This window comes from Ursus americanus, chromosome 9 (genome assembly GCF_024610735.1).
Source record: "Ursus americanus isolate L20-20 chromosome 9, mUrsAme1.1.p, whole genome shotgun sequence".
Lineage (NCBI taxonomy): Eukaryota > Metazoa > Chordata > Mammalia > Carnivora > Ursidae > Ursus > Ursus americanus.
Window position 1 is genome coordinate 73,800,963 of NC_142135.1, and position 23,824 is coordinate 73,824,786.

The 23,824-nt window shown below is 38.9% G+C and overlaps 1 protein-coding gene across 2 annotated transcripts in view; it reads left to right on the top strand.

Moving 5' to 3' along the window:
• The window catches only part of ATP6V1H (ATPase H+ transporting V1 subunit H), a 121,565-nt gene that overhangs the window by 70,576 nt on the left and 27,165 nt on the right, over nucleotides 1–23,824 (top strand). For both annotated transcript variants that reach the window (XM_045789090.2, XM_087864879.1), the window contains 2 exons: nucleotides 2,524–2,625; nucleotides 21,389–21,502. In XM_045789090.2, coding sequence (XP_045645046.1) covers nucleotides 2,524–2,625; nucleotides 21,389–21,502 — 216 coding nt within the window. The remainder of the gene's footprint in view (nucleotides 1–2,523; nucleotides 2,626–21,388; nucleotides 21,503–23,824) is intronic.

Here is a 23,824-nt window from a genome sequence, read left to right on the forward strand (position 1 = left end):
AACTGATGAATTATTGAGCACTACATCTGAAACTAATGATGTACTATGTGTTGGCTAATTGAATTTAAATAAAAAATAAATAAAATTAATAATTCTAAGGGATAGTAAATCTCTTGAGCATCTTAGTAAAATTAAGTAACTTTAAAAAAAAATGTGTGTGGTGAATTTTTGAATTCCAAGTTTTATCAAACAGCCTGGGTGAAGTCATTCAAGTACTCTTGAAGGCATACAGAAGTAAAGTGAAAAGGTTTCTTCACTGCTGTTCTCTCCCAGAGTCTTCCCCAGTGATAACCAGAATCAGATGATATACTCTCCAGTATTCTTTCATTCATAGACATACCTATATCTGTATCTTTATATAGAGTTATTTATATATATCCCATCTCAATAGGTTAGACTGTGACTTGTCTTTTTCACTTATTATGGTTTGGGGTCTGTTGAAATGAGTTAGTTTTATAATTTTTTAAAATTTTGATTCTAATTTTTTTTTTATATTGGGCCACTTTATTTCATTGAGCCTCCTGTGTTACTTCTCTGTAAAATAGGAAGAACCAATAATCCTAGTTGTAGGGGTTTAATAAAATGGTGAATGTGAAATGCTTTGTACATGACGTAGTCAGTATTTTTGTTTTGTTTTGTTTTTTTTATAATAACTTTTTATTATGTTATGTTAGTCACCGTACAGTACATCCCTAGATTTTGATGTAAAGTTCCATGAGTCATTACTTGCATATAACACCCAGTGCACCATACAATATGTGCCCTCCTTAATACCCATCACTGGCCTATCCCGATCCCCCACCCCCTCCCCTCTAAAACCCTCAGTTCGTCGTAGCCAGTATTACAGAGGACAAAGCAGGTGCCACCAGCATGGTAGAGTAGAGGGAAAAACCAAAAATCTCTCTCTTGCATGTGGCCTCCACCCTCTAGCCTTTTCTCTTAGTCAATTTTTAACCTAGTGTATATAGATATCTTTGTGGAAATGTGAAGATATTTCTGTAGGTTGGATTCCTAGAAGTAGAGTTGCTATGTCAAGGTTCTGTGCATTTTAAATTGCATTAGGATTTGTCACATCGTTTTTCCCAATTGTCAGCATCACCATTTTACACTTAAATTGTGGATTCATTTTTTTCCAGCAGGTGTTTTTTGAGCATCTGTTGTGTGGTCAGTACTGTTCTAGGTGTTGCAGACACAATGGCAAATAAAATTAAGTTCTTATTGTCATTAAGCTTACATTGTATTTGGGAGAGAGAGACTAAACAAATAGTCAAGAAACTACATATCATGGCTGGTAGTGATGAGTGCTGTGAAGAAAAATGAATCAGGAAGCGGGGATAGAAAATGATGGGGGGGTATTGTCTTGGGATCAGAGGCTCTTAGGCAAGAGGTGGTGTTTGAGCTGAGAACTGAAAAGATAGTCTCTCAGTATTCTACTGGTTCAATTAGCTAATTCTATAAGGTTTTCATATATCTGTGTCTATGTGAGTGGCTATTGGTGGCATATTACAAAGCAGTTTTTTTTTAAATATGTTAGTCTTCTGCCTGGCCATTAAAATAATTACTCATTCTGATTGGTTATCCCAGTTATGTTCTGTTTGTGGAATGAGTTGAGTTTTCTTCTCATTTCTATGCCCTTGAGCAGTTTAAATAACACGGGAATGATGTGTTCCTTGAGTGATTTCCCCTCACACTCATGCTGAAGGCACTCTCTCCGAGTGGGTTGGATTCTGGGTAGTGCAGTGCCCCCCTTTCTCTTCATTCCTGAGGACACATGTGCCCCTGGGTGAGATGAACCTTCTCCCTGGAGGTCCTTGAGGAGGCAGAAATCTGTGGTCAAGGCTCCAGCTCCCAGCAGAGGGTAGCCTTCTCTGCGTCTGGTTGGCTCCTATTCTCAGAAACACCGTCAGGTTCCTGCAGTGGTTTCACTCTGTCTGTGTGGTTGCTGTGGAGAAAGGACAGCAAGGGAGCCAGGATAGTGAATTTGGTCACCCATCTTCTCAGAAACATTCACTTGCTGTTTTGCATTGTTTTTCTTATGAAGTTCAGGTTCAAGTTCTTCCTGAGACTTGGAGTGAGGGCGGGGGAGAGGGGGGCATGGAATGTGTATGTTCAGGGCTCACGTTCCATCTTGATCACAGCTTAAAGTAATTTCTTTAATACTAACAGAAAGCTTACCGATGATTAATCTTCAAAATACAATTGGCAAGGACTCACTGGTAATTGTATATTAAAATAACATTAACTCACATTCTAGTTGTCTTTTTTGAGAAAGCAGGAAAGGGAGTTCCTGATATTTTGGGAATTGTGTGTGGTGTACATTACGATCTGAAAGTAACCTGCTATATATGTGAAAAGATCTGAAAACTGCTAACTCATATGTAATATATTATGTGTAATAGTAAGATCTGTAGAAAATATATTGTCAATGTCTATTTTCAGGAGATACCTGCAAATATGCTGTGCTCTGTTGTGCCCTGTAGAACAACTAGAAATCAATCTCTCTTTGGATTAAATTTATTTCAGAATTTTGACAAAACTTCTGGAGGTGTCGGATGATCCACAAGTCTTAGCTGTTGCTGCTCATGATGTTGGGGAATATGTGCGGCATTATCCACGAGGCAAACGGTAAGGGAAAAGTAGTTCAGCAGAGGAACTAATGGAGTAAGTGAAATCAAGATGCCCATAATATGCGGAATTATAATAAACCTAATTAAAAATGGGTAGTATAAAAGTATGAGTACAACTATAATACTATTGTGTGGTGGCCAGCAGAGATCACATTAGAAATTTCACATTCAGGATTTTTTTTGGTTTGTATGATTTTAATTCAGTAGCCATTTTGTGAGCACTGGTTATTTTTCGACTGCTACTGGTAGTTACAGAGACGATGAGACATTATTATTATTATTATTATTTTTAATTTTTAAAAAAGATTTTCTTTATTTGAGAGAGAGAGAAATCAAGCACAAGCTGAGGGGGCAGGAGGAGAGACAGAGGGAGAAGCAGACTCCTCGCTGAGCAGGGAGCCTGATGCCGATCCCGGGACCTGGAGACCATGACCTGAGCCGAAGGCAGAAGCCCAACCAACTGACCCACCCAGGCACCCCTATTGTTATTATTTTTTTAAAGATTTACTTACTTATTTCAGAGAGAGGGTGAATGCACTCATGTGCAAGGGGGAGAGAGGCAGAGGGAGAGAGAGAATCTTAGATTCTCTTAGATTCACAATATTGAAGAAAATATAACACCTGTAAAGAAAAGTTATAATAGATGTATAGTGATAGAATTATGTATTTCAGAGTATTGAAAAGAGAGGAATTCCATGTGGGATGAGACAGATAAGACTTTACAGACATGGTGATGCTAGCCACATAATTTAAGATCATACATAAACATAAACAATGAAAAGTTAGGCTTTTTTTGGGAAAAATAAGAAATCAGGGTACCAATATTATATCAAGGGAGAAAACATTAAATGTATAAAACGGCTGTTTTCTCTTATTTGGAAAAGCAGAAATGCATAGTGCCTTGGTGTGAATTGTTGCTATTTCACTTACTGGTTTGTTTCCTAATCTATAAAATTGGGACGATAGTCTTATTTCTTTCTCATGAGGCTGAAGTGAGGATTAAGTGAGTAACCCAATACAGTGATAGAGTAGTGCCAGGAGGTACACAATACTCAATAAGTATTAGCTACTTTTATTATTACTAATGTGGATATTTTATATTCATCAAAGCTATCTATAAGGAAGACATGGCAGTATTTGTCTTATTTATCATAAAATAGTGTCAAGTAAGCGCGAGAACATCTTAGAATGTGAGCAAAAATTGGCAGAGCCACAGAACTAATTGCATACTTTAACATTCCACAATTACTTCATAACTTCCTCTTCTTTTTATAGTGTATAAATATTTAAACATTATAAAACATTGCATCAGTGACTGGTTGGAGATGCATCTCTTCAAGCAGAGAAATTACCTTTCCTTTCCAAGTATCTATGGACTATATTACGTTTGATCTTCACCTTGTTTTTTCTAGATCTGATTTATTTATAGTAACTCAGCTGCTTTGTATTGGTGGACCTTGGTAAACTCCATTTCCAAAATTATGACAGTTTCATCTGGAGCAGAATTTGTCAGGGCTATGTGATATCACATGGATCACATACTGAGTTGTCAGGATTGACACTGCTGTACGGAGAAGTAGGCTTGGGGTGAGTAAGGGGCAGCCTACCTTTGGTCTCAGATGAGAAGGGTTGTCATTCGTGTTCCTTTGGAGTGAAGAGTTTCTCTTGCACTTCTCCTGGGTGAGAATAATGAGCATGAACATCTCTGAACTCCATATGATGGGTAAATGTGCAAAATGCATCTCTTCCGGAGGGTAAATGAGAGAACGTTAGGCAAATGCCATATGGGAAACTACTCAGGATATTGGTGTCTACTTCAGGAAAAGTAGAAAATTCTTGAGTGTAGCTACTGAATCACTCAGTGTTTGAACTACAGAATGTTTTCATTCTGACCCAGCAAACCTTCGTTGCTGGTCTGACATAGAACTTTATTTCGGGTACCCTTCAGAAGCAGATGGCACAGATACAGCAGATATAAGTCTGTGTGTTAAATTTCTCCATTACATTTTTAGTTCTGCCATTGTATTCTTCAGCTCCAAGATTTCTGTTTGGTTCTATTTATTTCTATTTCTTTATTGTCATTTTGTACATGTGTTTTTCTAATTTTGTTCAGTTGTCTATCTGTGTTCTCTTTCATTTCATTAAGTTTCTGTAAGATGATTATTTTGATCCTTTGTTAGGCAAATTTTAGATATATATTTTTATGGGACTGGTTCCTGGAGCTTTATTAATTTTCCTTTGGTAGTGTTATATTTACCTGATTCTTTGTGGTGTATATAGCCTTGCGTCGATGTCTGTGCATTTGAAGGAGTAAATACCTCTTCCAGTCTTTAAGACACTTTTCAGCAGATAATGGCCTCTTCTCTGTTGCCTGGAATTATGTTCATGCTGGGTTGGAGTGGGTTATGCACAGTTATGAATCTGCAGTGGTGTCTGTGCTTGGCAAGTTTGTTACTGGGGTCTTAGGTAGGCATGTTTCCTGTCTGGTCTTCAGATGGCTGGGACTGCCTCCAGTACCTTATTCAGTAGGATAGTGCTGGGACAAGGGTCCATTTCAGGCTCCACATTGTGTCCTTAGTTAGCTGTCCCCTTACCAGGTTTATGGATGGGTGTGGCTCCTTCCAGGTCCCAGGGAGAACTGCTGCTTGGTCACTGATGGATCCCTGGGTGGGCAGGATAGGCCCAGGGCCATGGCTGAGAGGAGCTGGAACCAAGCTCCAGGGCTATTTCGGGTATTCCAGCCACAACTGAAGTCTGCATATCTGGCTTTGGAGGCATGGATGGGTATTTGTGCTGCAGGTCCCTGGGCGGGTTGGACTGCTCCCTGACTTTGGCTGGAGGAACTAAAGCCGAGTATAGTATTGTTTCAAGATCTCCTGAGGCACAGATGTGAGTGTCCCCCACCAGGTCCCTACATTGGAGGACTGCTTGTGACTGCAGCTTGGAGGAAATTGAAACAAGTATAGGACCCTTTCAGGATCTCTGGGGTGCAGATGGGAGTGTCTCCTGCTGGTTTTCTGGGCCAGCAGTACTGCTTATGGACTGGCTGGGAAGGGATGAAGCTGAGTATAGGGCCCTTTCCAGCATCTCTGGCAGTATTGTCAGAGCGTCTCCTGCTGGGTCCCTGAAGCTGCCTGGCCTGCTGGCAAGCCTTCTGTGATGGGGCTAGAGCCACATATAGGACCCTTCAGAATCTATAAGGGTGCAGCCAGAAGTCTCCTGCTGGGTCTCTGTGCCAGCAGGAATGTTTGGGGACTGGCCAGAATGAGCTGGAGACCAGTTACAGGGTTATAGACTCAGTTGAAGAGTGCACCAGGGTTTCACAGTCTTCTATCTGGATCCCAGAGTTCCCAGGAAGGCACTTTTCCATGGATGGATACCAAATTATTGCTGTTGAAGAGGGGAGATACATGTGAAGGATGTCTTATTCAGCCATCTTGCAGACATCACTCCCATAGCCCATCTCTCCAAGTTTTTTAGCGGTGCTCTTGCCCTTCTTGTCAACCCTTCTAGATCAAAGGTCGGGATACATTTAGTCAATGACTGTAAAATAGGTAAAGTTAATAGCTGCTGGACTGGGACACACTGATTTTGTAGCAGTGGAAGGGTAACAACTTCAGCACCTGCAAAGAGAAAAATAGAGACACAGGAGAGCAAGAATATTAATGATGTTTGTTTTTCAGTAAATTGTCCCTATAGCTTTCCTCATGAAGGAAAACACAGAGGTCTCTCAGCTGTTGGACACTTTATGTTTAATTGGCTGCTGGGTCTGTCATCTCCTTCCAGAGAATGCTGCCACAATCTGATGGCCATTCCCTTTAACCTATTGAGAAGTCTATTGGAAACAGAAGGGATAATAATGGCTTCTGCACCTCCCAAGCAAAATGCCTGTCAGCCCCACCCTCCATCCTTGAGCCTCTCTTAGCCATTTCATGGGGCAGATAAAGATCACCTATCTGGTACTATGGACAAATAGGTCAGTCTTTCCTAAAACCAGGACTAGACTCAGGTATTCGACTTGAACTGAGACCCCTAAGGTTCACAGTCCATCTGGGAAACCACACTGAGGGCACCGTCAACTTGTCTGCCCTCCCCCCCGCCCTACCACCACTACTGATGAGGATCTCATTTGGGTGGTCCAAGAGTTGTGAACACTTTCTCTCCAGGGGCCATGAGTATTCTTGGTACTGTACTTCCTGTGTGAAGGCCATGCATGAACTTCCTTCCCTTCCCAAAACCATAGTAACTTACACATTAGGAGCAGTCATAAGAAGCCTCTTGAGTGTTTAAGGAAACAATACCAGTAGATCGTGTAGTCCTCAAGTGAATGTGGAGATCTCTATAAAAGGATGTATACCTTTGCTGATTCAGTGGAGTTTCCCAAAAAGTAGTGATCAGTGATACTACCTTAACCCTGGAAGTCATTCAAGTTAGCCTCAACTCACTGGCCAGCATTTGTTATAAATGACAGAATTGCCCTAGAGTTCCTTCTTGGGCCAAGGAAGAATCTGCACATTCTTTATGTATCCATCTGTACTTGGATTAATGCCAAGTGTAAAGCTCACTACAGAAACTTAAGGGGAAACCCCTTGAATTTTAAGTAGACTCTGATGCTTTTTGGCGTTTTTTCAGCTGGTTAGATCCAGGACCTTGGGGGACATGGATAAGATCATGGTGCTTTAACCTGGTGCTATGGATTTGATTACAGCCTGCATCAGCCAGATCAGTCACAGTGACCAGTGGAGTGAAGTATTCATAGGTAAACTTGCCAGAAAGCAAGATAATGTATAAATGAAGGTTTAATATTTAGGGAGATTTTTCTCTTAGCTTTCTGTCCTTCTTGCACCTTGAATGCCCTTTTCAAATAGATGTCTTCCTGGGAGCAAAGGGCCAGATGCTTACTGTCCATTAGGAGAGATATGGGTTCCTTAAGTTCAGGGTTCCTCTTCACACTGTGTGTGCAGGGCTTATTGAACTCTTCATGTTTTCCTGTGGAAATTGTGGCTTGAGGAACCAGCACAAAGTTCTGATATTCTTGCTACTGCAATTACCTTGAGTAACAAACTATTATTTGTCTTTGACCCAGGAGTCTCAGCGCCTTCTACAGGCATCCATGAAACTATGGCAGCTTTACTTGCTAGGTTGCAAGTGAGATGAAAGCTAAGACCTTTTGTAGTTCTTGACACTTTTATATTAAAAACTAACATTAATACTATTTAAAAATAGCCTATTTTATTATGAAAAATTGATCTTTAGATAAGACAAAGACAAACTTTGCTTTTGTATAAATATAGCTAATAACCAAGGTCCCTAGCCCATCTAAGATGTGTTTAACATGAAAAACAGATGATAGGTCAATCTTTCATAGTTATATAATGGCTTATTTATAGTACTTTTGAAAAGGGAAAAAACAAATCTAGATAAAATATCCTCATTCTAAAATCATGAAAGTGGTGAAAAACTTAAGAACTTACCTTCTTACAGTACTAACTTGTTATCAACATCATGAACCGGCTAGTACTTAATTAATACACTGTTTACACCCTATCTACTGCTAATCAGAAGCATGTTACGCTTTCACATAATCCAGTTCTGCCATACCCTTTCTTTTCTCCCTTCCCAGCTGTCTCCCCCAGTTAAGGATTATCTTGGACACCATGCCTAACTTCTCCAGCCTGCACATTGCTGGTATCATACACTGCATCAATCCTCAGTGCTAAAATACTTCATTCATTCATTCATTCATTCATTCATGCCTGCCTGCCTGCCTGCCTGCCTGCCGGCCTGCCTGAAATTCTGGCGATGCAGCTGTTTTTCTTTGTCCTTCCAGTAGCTTGCATGGATCCATGGACCAGTATATTCATTCTTTTTTGAAGCCACTCACCAGTATTATCTCAGAGTAACTTAATTTCTGTACAGTCTTCTGCTCCTTATTCTTTGAAATATATTTTCAAATTACTTTCAGTTATTTTCTCCTTATCACACAGCCCCTTGAAGACACTCATTCTCTTTGTGAAGTAATTCCTACATCTTCCTACATAGGAGTGTTTCTCAAACTTAATAAATAGGTTGTCGGGTTTGTGGTCCCACAATTTGAAATGAACATTAATTAAATTAATCAATACTCAAAAAATTTAATTATAGTTTAAAGTACTGATAACTCTTTCATGTCAGATATAGGCATTACTTTGTTCATGATCTTTTACCAAGGTATCAAGAACAGAATGCTAGAGTCATGCATAAGTCAAGTTCTCTATCCTTTCTTTCTTTCTTTCTTTCTTTCTTTCTTTCTTTCTTTCTTTCTTTCTTTCTTTCCTTCTTTTCTTTCTTTCTTTCTTTCTTTCTTTCTTTCTTTCTTTCTTTCTTTCTTTCTATTATGTTCAGTTAGCCACTATATAGTATATCATTAGTTTTTGATATAGGGTTTAATGATTCATTAGTTACATATAATACCCAGTGCACATCACAACCAATGCCCTCCTTAATACTGATCACCCTGTTCCCCCCTCCTCCCACCACCCTCTCTGCCGAAACCCTTAGTTTGTTTCCCAGGGTCCATAGTCTCTCATGGTTCATCTCCCTCTCTGATTTCTCCCCCTTCACATTTCCTATGGTCCTCCACACTATTGCTTACGTTCCACATATGAGTGAAACCATGTGATAATTGTCTTTCTCTGCTTGACTTACTTCACTTAGCATAATCCCCTCCGGTTCCATACATGTCGATGTAAATGGTGGGTATTCATCCTTGCTGATGGCTGTATAATATTCCGTCGTATATATGTACCACATCTTCTTTATCCATTCGTCTGTTGAAGGGCATCTCAGCTCCTTCCACAGCTTGGCTATTGTAGGCATTGCTGCTATGAACATTGGGGTGCATGTGCCCCTTCTTTTCACTACATCTGTATCTTTGGGGTAAATACCTAGTAGTGCAGTTGCTGGGTCGTCAGGTAGCTCTATTTTTAACATCTTGAGGAATCTCATACTGATTTCCAGAGTGGCTGTACCAGCTTGCATTCCCAACAGTGTACGAGGGTTCCCCTTTCTCCACATCCTTGCCAACATTTGTTGTTTCCTGTTTTGTTAATTTTTGCCATTCTAATTGGTGTAAGGTGGTATCTCATTGTGGTTTTGATTTGTATTTCCCTAATGGCTAATGATGTTGAGCATTTTTTCATGTGTCTGTTTGCCATTTGTATGTCTTCTTTGGAGAAGTGTCTGTTCATGTCTTCTGCCCATTTTTTGACTGAAGTATTTGTTTTTTGAGTGTTGAGTTTGTGAAGTTCTTTATAGATTTTGGATATCAGCCCTTTATCTGTAATGTCAATTTTAAATATCTTCTTGCATTCCGTGGGTTGCCTCTTAGTTTTGTTGTTGTTTCTGACATTTGTTGTATCTTTTGCTGTGCAGAAACTTTTTATCTTGATGAGGTCCCAAAAGTTCATTTTTGCTTTTGTTTCCCTTGCCTTTGGAGACGTGTCTTGAAAGAAGTTACTGTGGCTGATGTCAATTAGGTTATTGCCTACGTTCTTCTCTAGGATTTTGATGGATTCCTGTCTCACATTGAGGTCTTTCATCCATTTTGAGTTTATTTTTATGTATGGTATAAGGGAATGGTCCAGTTTCATTCTTCTATATGTAGTTGTCCAATTTTCCCAGCACCACTTTATTGAAGAGACTGTCCTTTTTCCATTGGATATTTTTTCCTGATTTGTCAAAGTGTAGTTGACCATAGAGTTGAGGGTACATTTCTGAAGTCTCTATTTTGTTCCATTGATCTATATGTATGTTTTGTGCCAATATCATGCTATCTTGGTCATCACAGCTTTGTAATATAGCTCGAAGTCAGGCAACGTGATGCCCCCAGCTTTGTTTTTCTTTTTCATCATTCCCTTGACGATTCAGGGTCTTTTCTGGTTCCATACAAATTTTAGGATTGTTTCTTCCAGTTCTTTGAAAAATGCCAATGGTATTTTAATAAGGATGGCATTGAAAGTGTAAATTGCTCTGGGCAGATAGACATTTTAACAATGTTTATTCTTCCAATCCATGAGCATGGAATGTTTTTCCATCTTTTTGTGTCTTCCTCAATTTCTTTCAAAAGTGTTCTGTAGTTTCTAGAGTATAGATCCTTTACCTCTTTGGTTAGGTTTATTCCTAGGTATCTTATGTTTTCTGTTGCTGTTGTGGATGGAATTGATTCCTTAATTTCTCTTTCTACAGTTACATTGTTAGTGTATAGAAAAGCAACTGATTTCTATGCATTGATTTTGTATCCTGCCACATTGCTGAATTGCCTTTTTTATTTTTTATTGCTACTAATTTAAAAAAAATGTTAACTCACTACCATAAGTTGGCAGGAATGGCTATAACAGTTTAAAGCGTCTTGTAAATAGTTCTGGATATTCAGATCATATGTGGACTCAGATGGATTTCTCCCTGAAACCTGCTTTAACAGTTCATCATATACTAAGTTGACTGGCCCATTCCATGTAAAGGCAGGGAAATTGAATGTTGCTACTTGTGAGACAGAGGCAAAACAATTCCCAGCCTACTTTGTGGTTGCATTTGGCCATATAAAAGTATTTCTTTAAATTCAGTTGTAGCTTGTGGATATGGTTTTTAACTATAGTCCTCATTATTTTTTTCTTCCATGAATAAAATAAAAACATTTAGATTTGGAAAAAATTCGAACTTTCAGTGATGTATCCGTTTTCACCACAGATCAGTCACCCTAAAAAATTATTTTGGTATCTAAAATTTGATGTCGATATTCTTTTTTTTTTTTTTTAAGATTTTGTTTACTTATTTGTCAGAGTGAGAGACAGAGAGAGCACAAATGGGGAGCAGTAGGCAGACGGAGAAGTAGGCTTCCCTCTGAGCAAGGAGCCAGATGCAGGACATGGTCCCAGGACCCTGGGATCATGACCTGAGTCAAAGGCAGACACTTAACCAACTGAGCCACCCAGGTGTCCCGATATTCTTCTTCTTCTTCTTCCTTCCTTTCTTTTTTCTTTTTTTAAAAGATTATTTATTTATTTCAGAGAGAGAGAGAATGCGAGCGGGGGAAGAGCAGAGGGAGAGGGACAAGAAGACTACGTGTTGAGTGCAGAGCCCGATGTGGGGCTTGATCTCACGACCCTGAGATCATAAGCTGAGCTGAAATCAAGAGTCGGGCACTTAAACGACTGAGCCACCCAGGCGCCCTGATGTTGATATTTATGTTGATATTTTTAAACCTATTCAAGATGATGACTACATTGCTAAGTTGCTTAGAATAATGGAAAGGATCTTTACTGGTATTATCACTGAAAGTGCTATCTTATCCATCACATACTGAGGAAACCAATAATTATCCTTTCCTACTACTTGAGGAAAAATAATGCCAGCAAAGACATTGAATAAGTTCCTCCCCTTCCCCCGCAAAGGAATGGCATGTCTCTGTTTGGAAAGGCAGTCTTATGCTCCCCCATGTTTTTCTTCACTCAGTTCTTAAAACTTGATCAAATTCACACTTGCATTTCTTTTAACACTAACAAGATTAGTAGGCAGGCATATTGTTGTTCCAGTTCAGTTAGTAAAATCTTTTTTTATCCATGTAGCACTGACTCTCCCTGCTGCACATAACTAGTCCTCTGTCAATACCAAGTCCAACAACTTCTTGTCCACATTGTGCTCTCCAGAGATACCAGGAGTATCTCCTCCATATGTGCACAGTACATACGCTAATAGCTAATGGGCACCACAGTCATCAGTACAGAATTACACAATGGTTAAGTGCACAGACTAAACTTGCCTGCTTAGGTTCAAATCCCAGCCCTGCCACCTGGTAACTGTGCGGCCTTGGCATATAGCCTCTCTGTCCCTCAGTTTCCTCCTCTGTAAATGTGACGACTAAATGAGTTCATATATAATGCACTTCAAACAGCACTCAACACATAGTAAGTACTGTTTAGGTATTTGATAAACCAGTTAAAAGAGTAATTTTGTCCATTTGTTAAGTATCTGCTATCCTGCGATGATAGCAGTTGCAGTTGACCCTTGAACAACACTGGGTTGGACTGTGTGGGTCCACTTATATTGGATTTTTTATAATACAATACTGTAAATGTATTTTGTCTTATTATTTTCTTAATAACATTTCCTTTTCTTTTGCTTACTTTACTGTAAGAATACAGTATATGATGTAACATACAAAATATGTGCTAATTGTTTATGTTACTGGTAAGATTTCTGGTCAACAGTAGGCTATTAGTAGTTAATTTATGGGGGGAGTTAAAAGTCATATGTGGATTTTAACTGTGTGAGGGGTTGGTGTCCCTAACCTCTTCCACCCCCATGTTGTTCAAGGCTCAACTGTACTCTCCTCTGTATGTTTTTGATATCATGTGATTTTAAACATTACTTATTAAGAAAATTGGCATTCTCTAAGAACATAGTGTTCTTGTGGTGGACTTTTTTCTTTTTACAAGTTTCTTGGGAATGATTTGTACTCCTCATCACACAGCAGGAGTGTCAGAATGTTGTCTCCTTTTGAATTTTGTCCCTTTCTGCATCTCAAACAGTAAAATTGATCAGTTGACAGAGTTTCATATCAGAAATGTTTTGGAGACTACAGGTGAATATATTGCTGGTCCAGTGATAAATATTTAGGTAGCAGTACCATATTTCCTGTCATTCTCTTTCATCACATCAGATTTGTCTTGGCACGCAGATGTAAGTATGATATTCAAAATGGAGTCCTGTTTACTATTGTTTTACATGTTTGTTGTTGTTTTCATGACTCCTTTTGTAGTTTAAAGAAACCCTTTTGATTCAGTAAGTTGTTTCTGTAAATCCAGGTGGAGAGCATAACATAACAGTAACTTCCCCCAAACTGCAAGTTTAATAATTGACCTCAATAAATGCAAATAAGATGAAAGTAAGCTATCCAAATGAATTTATCCAGTCAATGTACCTGCCAGTTCAGTTCTTGTGAAGGACCCACAGCCTTTAAGACTGTGATGCGACTTCCAGGAAATAAACACCACTCATTAATTTTATTTTTCAAATGTGTATGATGGGATGTGAATAAAACAGTTCCATCGCATTCTCCTCAGAAAGCACAAGACCACCTGTGGCCCTGCCGAACCCCCAGAAATCACACTTTGATGACTAGTGCCTGAGAGTTGTCCTGCAGAGAGCATGCCCCCTTTGCATGCATAACTCACCGGTGCAAATGGTGTAGTGAACATCATTCCAAGCAGCAGAACATTGCAACGACAACCTCAGAGCCACATCAGCCACTCCTAGGGCTTGTGCAAGTGCACCATCCTCTCTCTGCCTGGAATACCATAGTGAACGTTTATCTTTTTTTTTTTTTCTTTTAAGGAGTACAACATCTAAATAGTCTTCCTATATTCAAGGAATTCCCACCTTCCACGGCATGTGCTCTCTTTCATTGTAGAAGATAAAAATGCCAGCAGCGTGCTTTCCTGAATTCCTCTGCTTCCAGCCACATGCTCATGGCCCACCTCAGCAAATCAGATCTCTCTGCCCCAGACTTCTGACAGGAATGAGAGGTGGAGGGAAGTGGGTATGGCAGGCATTCCCTTCAGGCAGCAGCCGTGGCTGGGCTCTGTGAGGAGTGGAGGCAGTACCTGGTGTCGGGATGAGCAAAGGAAACTTAAGGTTCTGCGCCTCGCCCGAGTAGCACGCTTGCTGGACTGCTAATTTGGTCGCTTGCTTGTGATTCAATCTGGACAGCCTTCACGCTTGGCTCCCCAGCTTTCCAAGCTGTACTTGCCTTTCAGGAAATTCTTTCGCTGTTTTAATTAGGTAGTCAAGTTTCTATCTCTTCAAGTAAAAATACTGACTGATACAAAAATTCTTCTCTTTTTAATCTGGCAAAACAGGATATTGCCATTAAAACGAAACACAGTATCTGTCCAACTTTCTGTGCTTCCAGTGTTCGGTATACGTATCTAAAAGCCCTTTTCAGTTTGTACATAATGATAACCTCATTATGTCCCCTCTCCCTACCGAAACTGGACTATGAGCTTTCAAAAAGAGTAACTATATCTGACTAGGCATATTATTTACCACAATAGGGCATAATAAATGTTGAGAGAAAGAGCTATCAAACGAATGCCTGCTTGTTCTCTTAAAATGCACACTTTTATATGAGGTAAATATCTGTTTCCCTTTGTACAAAGCCTAGCATAGCACATACAAATAAAAATTAATAACTTGTTTTGATAGTGGCATTAACTTTTTATCAATCAAACCCAATTAATTTATCTTTTCTAAGTTAGAATTATCATGAAAATTAACATGCTTACTATAGAAAACTTGAAAAATACAGAAAAGAATAATAAAAAACAGGACTGTAGTTTTGAGGTAAAAGTAATGGTTTATTTATTTTCAGGTTTTATTCTTCTATACATACATTTTTTTCTTCCAAAATATTGATCATATAACATCTCCCATTTTATCTCTTATTTTTATTCATTTTTCTTGGGAATTTACCATCTACAAATTTTAAAAAATATACATTAATGCTGCCTATAGATAAATGTATTCCAGTGTGCTCAAATCTTACTAGTGGCCATTTGGTATGTTTGCAGTATTTCATTATTATAAAAACAGAGTGAATGTCTTTGCAAACATTTCTTATTATTTTCTTTTTTTCTGGTCCCTTAAATACATTCAATGAGAGAAAGTATACAAGTACTTCTGAGATTCTAAAACATTATTAAATAGAGAGGACTTCAGGCTCCAAGCAGCAGTATGTGAGAATAGCATCTTCACCACCTTCTCAGCAGCAGTGGTTGTTACCATTTCTCTTTAAACTCTCAAGGGGAAACTGGTACCTGGTGCTTTTAATTTGTACTTTGATTACTTACGTGACTTATTGGGAATTTAGCTGCTACGTTTGAGACAGACATTTTTAAAGTTTCCTGTTTATATCATACTATTCATAAAATTTTTACTGTGTAAGTTTCAGTTACCATTTGGTGAAATTCATTAATTCACTAGGCATTAATGCTTTATTTGACATCTGCTGTGTGCTGGGCACCATTCTAAGTATTGTCTCATGGACCTTCCATTCCAGTGAAAACCTTTATGTTTTCTTCCACTACTTTTATGCTTCGAAAGAACTTTCCCATTTAGAAGCCTGGTAAATATTCTCCTAAATTATTTTTGTTTTTAAAAATGTTAATGACTTTCTTTAAGGGGAACAAAATAGAATAATACAAAATAGTGAACAAAATAGTTAGATTTCTGTATTATTAAACTTACAGATTCTATAGGGTACATTGTTACATAGATACGCAAGTATCTACTTGCATGTAAATGGAATCATATGTGCAACTTAACCATTTTTAGCAATATGTTATGGAATCCTAATATGTTACAGTGTGTTTGTTATATAGTGTGATATAATTTCATTAGCCATGAATAGAATGCTAAACTGTAGAATCCTTATCAAGATATTTTATGTAACTGTATTATATATTGTAGAACTACATTAAGATGGAAAAAGACCTTTAGAACAAACAAAAATAGTGCTGTGCTTTTTAGGATATTTAAAGTTTACTCTAAAATTACATTTCTCTGTTTCACCAGCTGCTACGTTCCTTAAAAGTTCTTGCCAGCACTGAGCTTGTTAAATACTGCAGGTCTTTAAAGCCTAACATGCTATCGACTCAAGTTGTTTTGGAATACAGTTAGCAAGTTTTTCCCTATTAGCCAATAGCTTATGAGCAAAGTACTCGGATCTAGTTCTAAATTAAATTGTCCAAATATCCTGTCTTTTTAATGATGTCTTGTGTTAATGGTATCTTGTATTAATATACTAACTGGGAAGATTCTTTTCTCACTATTTTTTCAAGCATCAATGATTTTGAACATCTGTATAATCTGAAAGTAATTGGTGTTTCAATTAAATTTAGAAGACAGGAAATGTCTGTTCATTTTATAGCAGTGAGTTTCAGTGGAGTGGAGATTGTCCATTCCTCTGTGAGATCTTTTGGAATCTCTGGAGTTTGAAAATGAAGGCTTAATGAATAAATATAATGTAAATTATTAAAAGCAAAAATCTTTAAAATTTACTTGCTGCTGGTAATATGAGAAGATAGTATAAGGGTCAAGGGTTTAAAATGTCAAAAACGTCACTGTATAGAGGGATAGGCAGCACATTTGTTGTGAGGATTACATGAGGTAAAAAATATGAAGCATTTAGCATTTTGCCCGGCATAAATGCCTGGGAAAAAACGCTGCTGCTGCTGCTGCTGTTGTTGTTGTTGTTATTGTTGTTATAAATAGTATGTGATCATTGATTTTTAAATCCATCATATTTTACACATACTATGGTGGCTTTCTGAGATTATTATTTATTCATGTACAGTTAATCCTCATTTTTTAACGGATTCTGTATTTGTAAATTTCCTTGTTAAAATTTATGTATAATCCCCAAATTAATATTCATGCTTTCGAGATCGTTTGTGGACACATGCAGGGCAGAGGAAAGTTTGAATTGCTTGACACAAAACTAAAGTCAGACAAGGCGATGCTCTGCCTTCTTGTCTTAGCTCTTGTACTATAAGTCAGTGCCCTTTTTGAGATTTGTTTAGTGCCATATTTTTTGTGCTTTTTCTTGGTGATTTCGCTGTGTAAAATGGCCCCCAAGCATAGTGCTGGAGTGCTGTCTGGTGTTCTGAGCAAAAGAAGGCTGGGATGTACGTTATGGAGGAAGTACATGTGTTAGATAAGCTTCATTCGGGCATGAGTTATGGTGCTGTTGTCTGTGAGTTAATTGTTGATGAATCAACAATAGATGTTAAGCTGGCTTTACACAGGAACATGTAAAACAAGGCTATGTATCGACAGGTTGATGGGAATGTCATGACCAGAGGCTTGCAGGAACATAACCTGTATTTCCCCCAGAAGTCTCAGTATTCACTAAATTAGCGTTCATGGTGACTTTATAGAACACAACTACCATAAATAATGAGAATCAGCTGTATTTTCCATGTGTTGGAGGATCCAGATGGGGCCCAATAAATAATTCCCTTCCTACTTGCCTGAATTCCAGACTATTGAGAAACTTGACAAAGGAGATAACAGATGGAGGCCAAAATAGAATCTTCTTTGAGAAAGTCAGTAATAGACAGATGGCCTTCCTATTACTGAACCCGTTGGCCCCAGATGGCACTGAACGAGTGTGGAAAAGAAAAGAGAGAGTGGATGTGTGTGTCATGGATTCCTGCTTGCAAACTCACCGCGCACAGAAGTCCCCTCTGAGAGGAGTAGACAAGGGCGGGGGGAGACAGGGGCCTTACCTTAACTAGCCGGAGTAAGAAGCCAGCCGTGCCAACCTCCCCTCCCCCCCAAAGTAGCTCATACATACTAATAGTAGATTGGTTGGTTGAATAAGAGGTTGTGGTGAAATAAGAATGTCTTTAGATTGTTCCCCCAAACTCCTTTAAAACTTATTCAGGGATGATAATCTCTTCATGCCTTTGGATGAAAGCCTAGCTGGGTTACTTTTCCCCTCACAGTTCTATGGTCATTCTAAATCATAAAAAGGGTTTGGTTTAAGACATTTGGTAGCTCTTCATGCTACTTATTCAAAAGTAGGACTTCTGTCTTTTATCTGTGATGCCCTCAGCAGGTGCAGGCCCACAGACCTTTCTCTTCCTGGCTCTGTATCCCTGAGCTTACCTACTGTTGCCTCAGTCTTCCTAAGGCTGGTGAATGGGGAAGGAGGAGGCGACAGGAAGAAGCAGGGGTTTTCTTACTTGCTATTATTGATGGCTGCTTTATATTCTCCCACCTTGGTAGATGTCTGAAGCTGATTGTTTCTCTTGGGAGCACCTTTTTGGGTTCATTGGAGGTACCTCTTCTGGGCCATTCACTGCAGCCCCCCTAGGCTGGGATGAGCCATTGTTGTGTTTCATCTGGCTCATGGTGCCACTCAAACTTCTTTGCACCCCTAGGCTCTGGGAATGTCAGCTGATCCTGACACAGCTCCCTCTACTTTGCTGCTATGGATTACCATGGCCTCTCAGGCTTGGGCCACTATTAGGCACCAGGCTGCTGTCTTCCCAGCTGCAGGCAATACATGCCTGTCTCTGTGTGTGGTTTCCTTGACATGGGGTTGAAAGTCATCATCACCTTTTTCTTTTCTGCAGGGCAGGGACCTACTGTGTGGTCCGTCACGTTCCACAGAGTACACAAAAATCATCCTTCCCCTTCCTGGATCCTTTAATATTGGACAGAATTCCCCAAGGGGATTAAAACTTGTTAGAGTTCTTTATAAAATCTGTATGTGATGTTCTCTCACAGATTGACTTCAGTGTCTGATATCTGTTGATTTGGCATCTTAGTGATACTGAGGCAGGAGTTCCATATTATTATCATCATCCCATCTGTACATGTATAGCTATTAGTTTCAGCAGTTCCACAAAATTAACTTGATTACAAGGATGTTAGGTAAACCGATGTCTAGTTAAATCATCCTCTTAGATCAATATTTTCTATTGATGTGGCAGTGTATAATTCTAAGCGCATTTGAGAATAAGGCACATTGGACCTTGTGACTTTCTTTTTCCTGAATGTTACTCCTGATTTGTATATTTTTCTTTTAAATTTCTATTCTCCATCATTAATCCCAATTGCCATCCTAGACTACTTAAAACTCTTGAAAGAGTTAATAATGGAAAGTGCAAAGATGAACAACTGGCAGATAGTAAGTGCTGTGCAAATGTAAAGGTTTACTTGTCCTTTGATGATGTCATTTACAAAAATAAACTGGATGATAGTGGATATTATTATTAATGTAGTATATATTAAGAAAATATAACCTAGTTAATAGGATGAGGACTTTCTGTCTTGAGCCCTGGGAACATAGGGTAAGCAACACCATGCATAGTTTGGCCTTCATGGATCTTCTTGTATAATGAGGAAGACAAATTTAATAATTCAGAAAGTCATTCAGGTGCAAAATTGCAACTCAGATGACCACAAGGAAGGAAAGACACATAGTGCCATGAAAAGGGCATATTTGAGGGATTAATACAGGCAGTGAGAAGGCTTCTCTGAGGAAGTGACAATTGAGGCAAGATCTGAAAGATGAGTAGAAGTTATCTGTTATATAGAGTGGGATGTTATATGAAATGGTAAAGCTTCTGGGAGAGAAAACAGCATCTGCCAAGAGCCTGTGGCTGAAGGACCTAAAAGAAGGCCAGGAGAGTCAGAGTGCAGAGAGCACAGGTGTGTGACTGTGACTCCAAGTCAGACTGTGAAGGACCCAGTTAGCCATTCTTTTAAGCAGGGAAAGTGATAATTCATATTTTTGGAAAGACCGCTTTGAGGAGAATGGATTGAAAGGGAGCAGCCCCTATGTCCTCATCACCACCATCACCAATGTCATTATCATTATAGCAGCAGACATGGGCTTACCATATTGCAGATACCTGGGCTTTATGGCCTTTGGTTTTCACAGCAATGCCATAAAGGAGGTGTTCTTGTTCCCCTCATTTGCCAGGAAGGAATTTACCCGGTTAAATGACTTAATGTAACCTATCCGATAAAGAGCAGAGCTGATGTTAGATAAAGTAATGTTTCAAAGCACAGTACCTGGCACATAACAAGCACTCAACTGATGTTTGGTTATAATTATACTGTACTTTCCCCTCCATTCATTTTTTTAAAAAAGATGCTTTAAAAATAAAGTTTAAAAAGGTATACAGATAAAGCCTCTGTCTCACTCTTGACCCCCATACACCCATCCTTGAGACTGTATGCAACTGCCAAAGGCCCTACTGCGTTATTGCTGACTGTGTAGTGGTGGTAGTGTTGCCCACCAGATGGTGTGGGCCTGAGACTCCACAGCTCTAGCTGCAGCCATACCCTTGCAACAGAACAGAGAACTTCTTTCTATTCATGAAGCAAATCACCATTTTCGCTTTACTTTTGCATCTATAGTAACTGTATTTTTCAGGGTGTTAGGGGACACAGTGATAGAAATGTCAGTTGTCAATCACCTTGGCGCTCTTGACAGTAGGAATTTTCCCCTTTGTTTCACTGGCCAGGAGGTCATGTGGCATATTGCATCATTATAAGAAAGGGCAGATATCTTATAAATCAAGTCTTTTTCAGGAAATTAACATGACTTCTACTAGGTGGTTTTTAACCCTGTGTTCCGTGCTGTCTGCATCTGAGCTTTGCTCACAGCACGGCAACTGGTGGATTTAATACTGATCTGATATTGTTACAGACATTAGGTGGTGTTCAGTATACTGCTTTTAAGTAGGCCAGAAATACTGGTAATAAAGTTTTAATACTCAACAACTTAGAAAATGGTACTCTATACGCAACTAATGAATCATCGAGCCTTACATTGGAAACCGGGGATGTACTGTATGGTGACTAACATAATATAATAAAAAATCATTAAAAAAAAAAAAAGAAAATGGTACTCTAGAATACTACAACAGTCTGTGAGGTATCCAGTTAGATGATACTTGCCTGGATTAGGAAATGAGAATAACAGCTGGATTCCCCAGTAGGAATTCAAAAGAGAAAATACTGAATATGTTAAATCTGTGATTCAGGAAAAATGATATAAAAAAAGACGTGTTGGTTTACTCACCTATATTGTAACTTTTCTCTTTAAAATCCTTTGGCACGTTGGTATATGGGCTCTCTGCCAACTAACAGCATGAGTCAGCAAGGAATTGCAGCATCTTCACAAAGTGGCTTCTGTTCCGCAGGGTCATTGAACAGCTTGGTGGGAAGCAGCTGGTCATGAACCACATGCACCATGAGGACCAGCAGGTTCGCTACAATGCTCTTCTGGCTGTGCAGAAACTCATGGTGCATAACTGGTATGTGCTGACTTTTTCTTTCCTCTCCCACACTGATCTGCAAGCTCTCACTTGCCCCTTCCAAAAGTTCTCTGATAAATGCACTGATGAATGATAGCTTTTTAAATCAGCAATTTTGTTGAAATATCTAGAAATATATTTTAATAATCGAGAGCAATGATATCATTTTGGAAAGACCAACTGCCCTGATGTTCTCAAAAAGTGTGTATTCAGAGTACTGATATCAAAAACAATTCCGGAAGTAACTACAAGGACATTTGTGGCTTAAGGGAATCCATCTTTTTTGGAGTTGAATGGAGTCCAGTTGGATTACTGATCAGAGGCTTTACAATTTTGCATGGTCTAACTATTTAGCATATGGTTAACCTGAACAGTTTTTACTGTTTCATGTGAAAACACTTTTAAAAGCTGATTGATCAACTAAGATTCAGCTCTCACATTTCCTTCATTTTAGCCTTTTGCTTTTGAAGTAGTGAAAGTCCTGTTTTTCTCTCATTTGTTTTTATTTTTTGAATAAAAATTATTGACCTTTTTGTACCCACTTAAAACAAGATAAATCGAAGAGTGACTATTTAGATATAATGGTCAGCCTTTTGTGTCCGTGATGGAACAAACCAGAATTCCCTTTGCTATGGCTGTTTTTCACTGTGGGTTGGGTGTTGAGTGCCTCCAGTAGCTCTACTGAACAGTTCATATACCTCTCTGTTCTTTACCATTTGGAAGGATGCTTTGGGGTTGGGCTGTTTTGTTAAAGCACAGCAAACAAATACACATTCCTAGTAACTGACAATACCAGTACCAGTACTTTCAAAGGAAAGAATTAATGGTGCCTTGGAAGGAGTGCATTTGAAAGATGCAGGCAGTACAGTATAGGGGACTATCCAGGAGCACTGCTGTGGCATCATATATGAAATATTATGATGTTGCCATTTAAGCACTTTTTTTCCATAAACACTGACATTTATGCACTCTTTCTGTAACCACCTTTTGAGCACTTTGTACCCTGTGTGAAATGCTGGGCTAGAGACATGATGGAAGTAGGTGCAGCTTTACATAGGATGAGTAGAGAAGGCCTCTCTGAGTAGGGCAAAATAGCTAAGCTGACACTGTAATGGTAAGGAACCAGCCATACAACCCAGGTGCTAGGGGTAAGCATTTCAGGTAAAGGGGATGAGAGGGAAAGGGCTAGAAGCTTGGCTTCTTTAAAAGCAATGTCTGGGGATACTTGGTTGTCCAGAGACAATGAGGGGTGCTGGTGCTACTGGTACAAGTAGGTAGAGGCCAGGGGTGCTGCTAGACATCCTACAATGCATGGACAGCCCCCCACCACAAAGAAGTGTCCTACCCAGTATGTCAATAGTGCCAGGCTTGAGAGACTCTAATTTGAGGGTGGTATGAGGGCCAGCATGGAACAAGATCGGAAAGGAGAGGTTGTCAGGGAGCCGATCATGTAGGGTCTTGTGGGCTACCATTTGACTCTTCCTTTTACAAGATGAGTTGAAAGCCATTGAAAGATTTTAAAATGGGAGAATGAGACGATTTGATATATCTTTTAAAAAGATCTCTGAGGCTACTCTCTGGTGAATGGATTGTACACAGGTAAGTGTGAAAGCAAAGGACCATTTTAGTAGGTTCTCATTGTGATTGAGAGTAGAGATGGCTAGTGACTTGGATTAGAACACTGAAAGTTGAGGTAACAAATAGTAGATGTGAACTTGGATAGATTTCAGAGCTAGTGCTAGCCTCGCTTGATGGACTGAAAGTGTTTTTACTTGCTTTCATATACTCAGTGCAAGAAGAAAGGGATCAAGGCGGAGGGCACTCAAATGTCTTTTATATCTTTAGCAGGAGGAAAAAACTTTTTAAGGGTGTCATTGAAAACAGAATACTTGACTGGATTTCTCTCCTGGTTTTACTTTACCACAGGCCACATTTTCAACACGAATTATTTAATAATTTCATATCTCTTGGTTTGTTTATGCCTCTTTCTTAAAATTAGTTTAAAGAATGTTGGCATTTAGTAGAGTTTGAGGCTGCTGCTGCAACCAGCAAACTTATATTTGCCTTCTGTGAAGCACAATTTTACTTTCCCTTTTTGTTGAAATTAAAGTTGCTGAAGTGTAAGTCCTATTTTTTTAATAAGAAAAAATTATTTTAATAGTTCTTTCTCATGAAGGATTTATTCTTGGGTTTAGGTTTTGTTTTTTTTTTTAATGTATATTCCTGATGTAGAAGAAAAGGTGGGTATGAGATAAGATGTTAACCTTTTTTGTTTGCTAGTGGAGACAATTTTTTGGTTGAGAATTTTTGTTGTTTAAATGA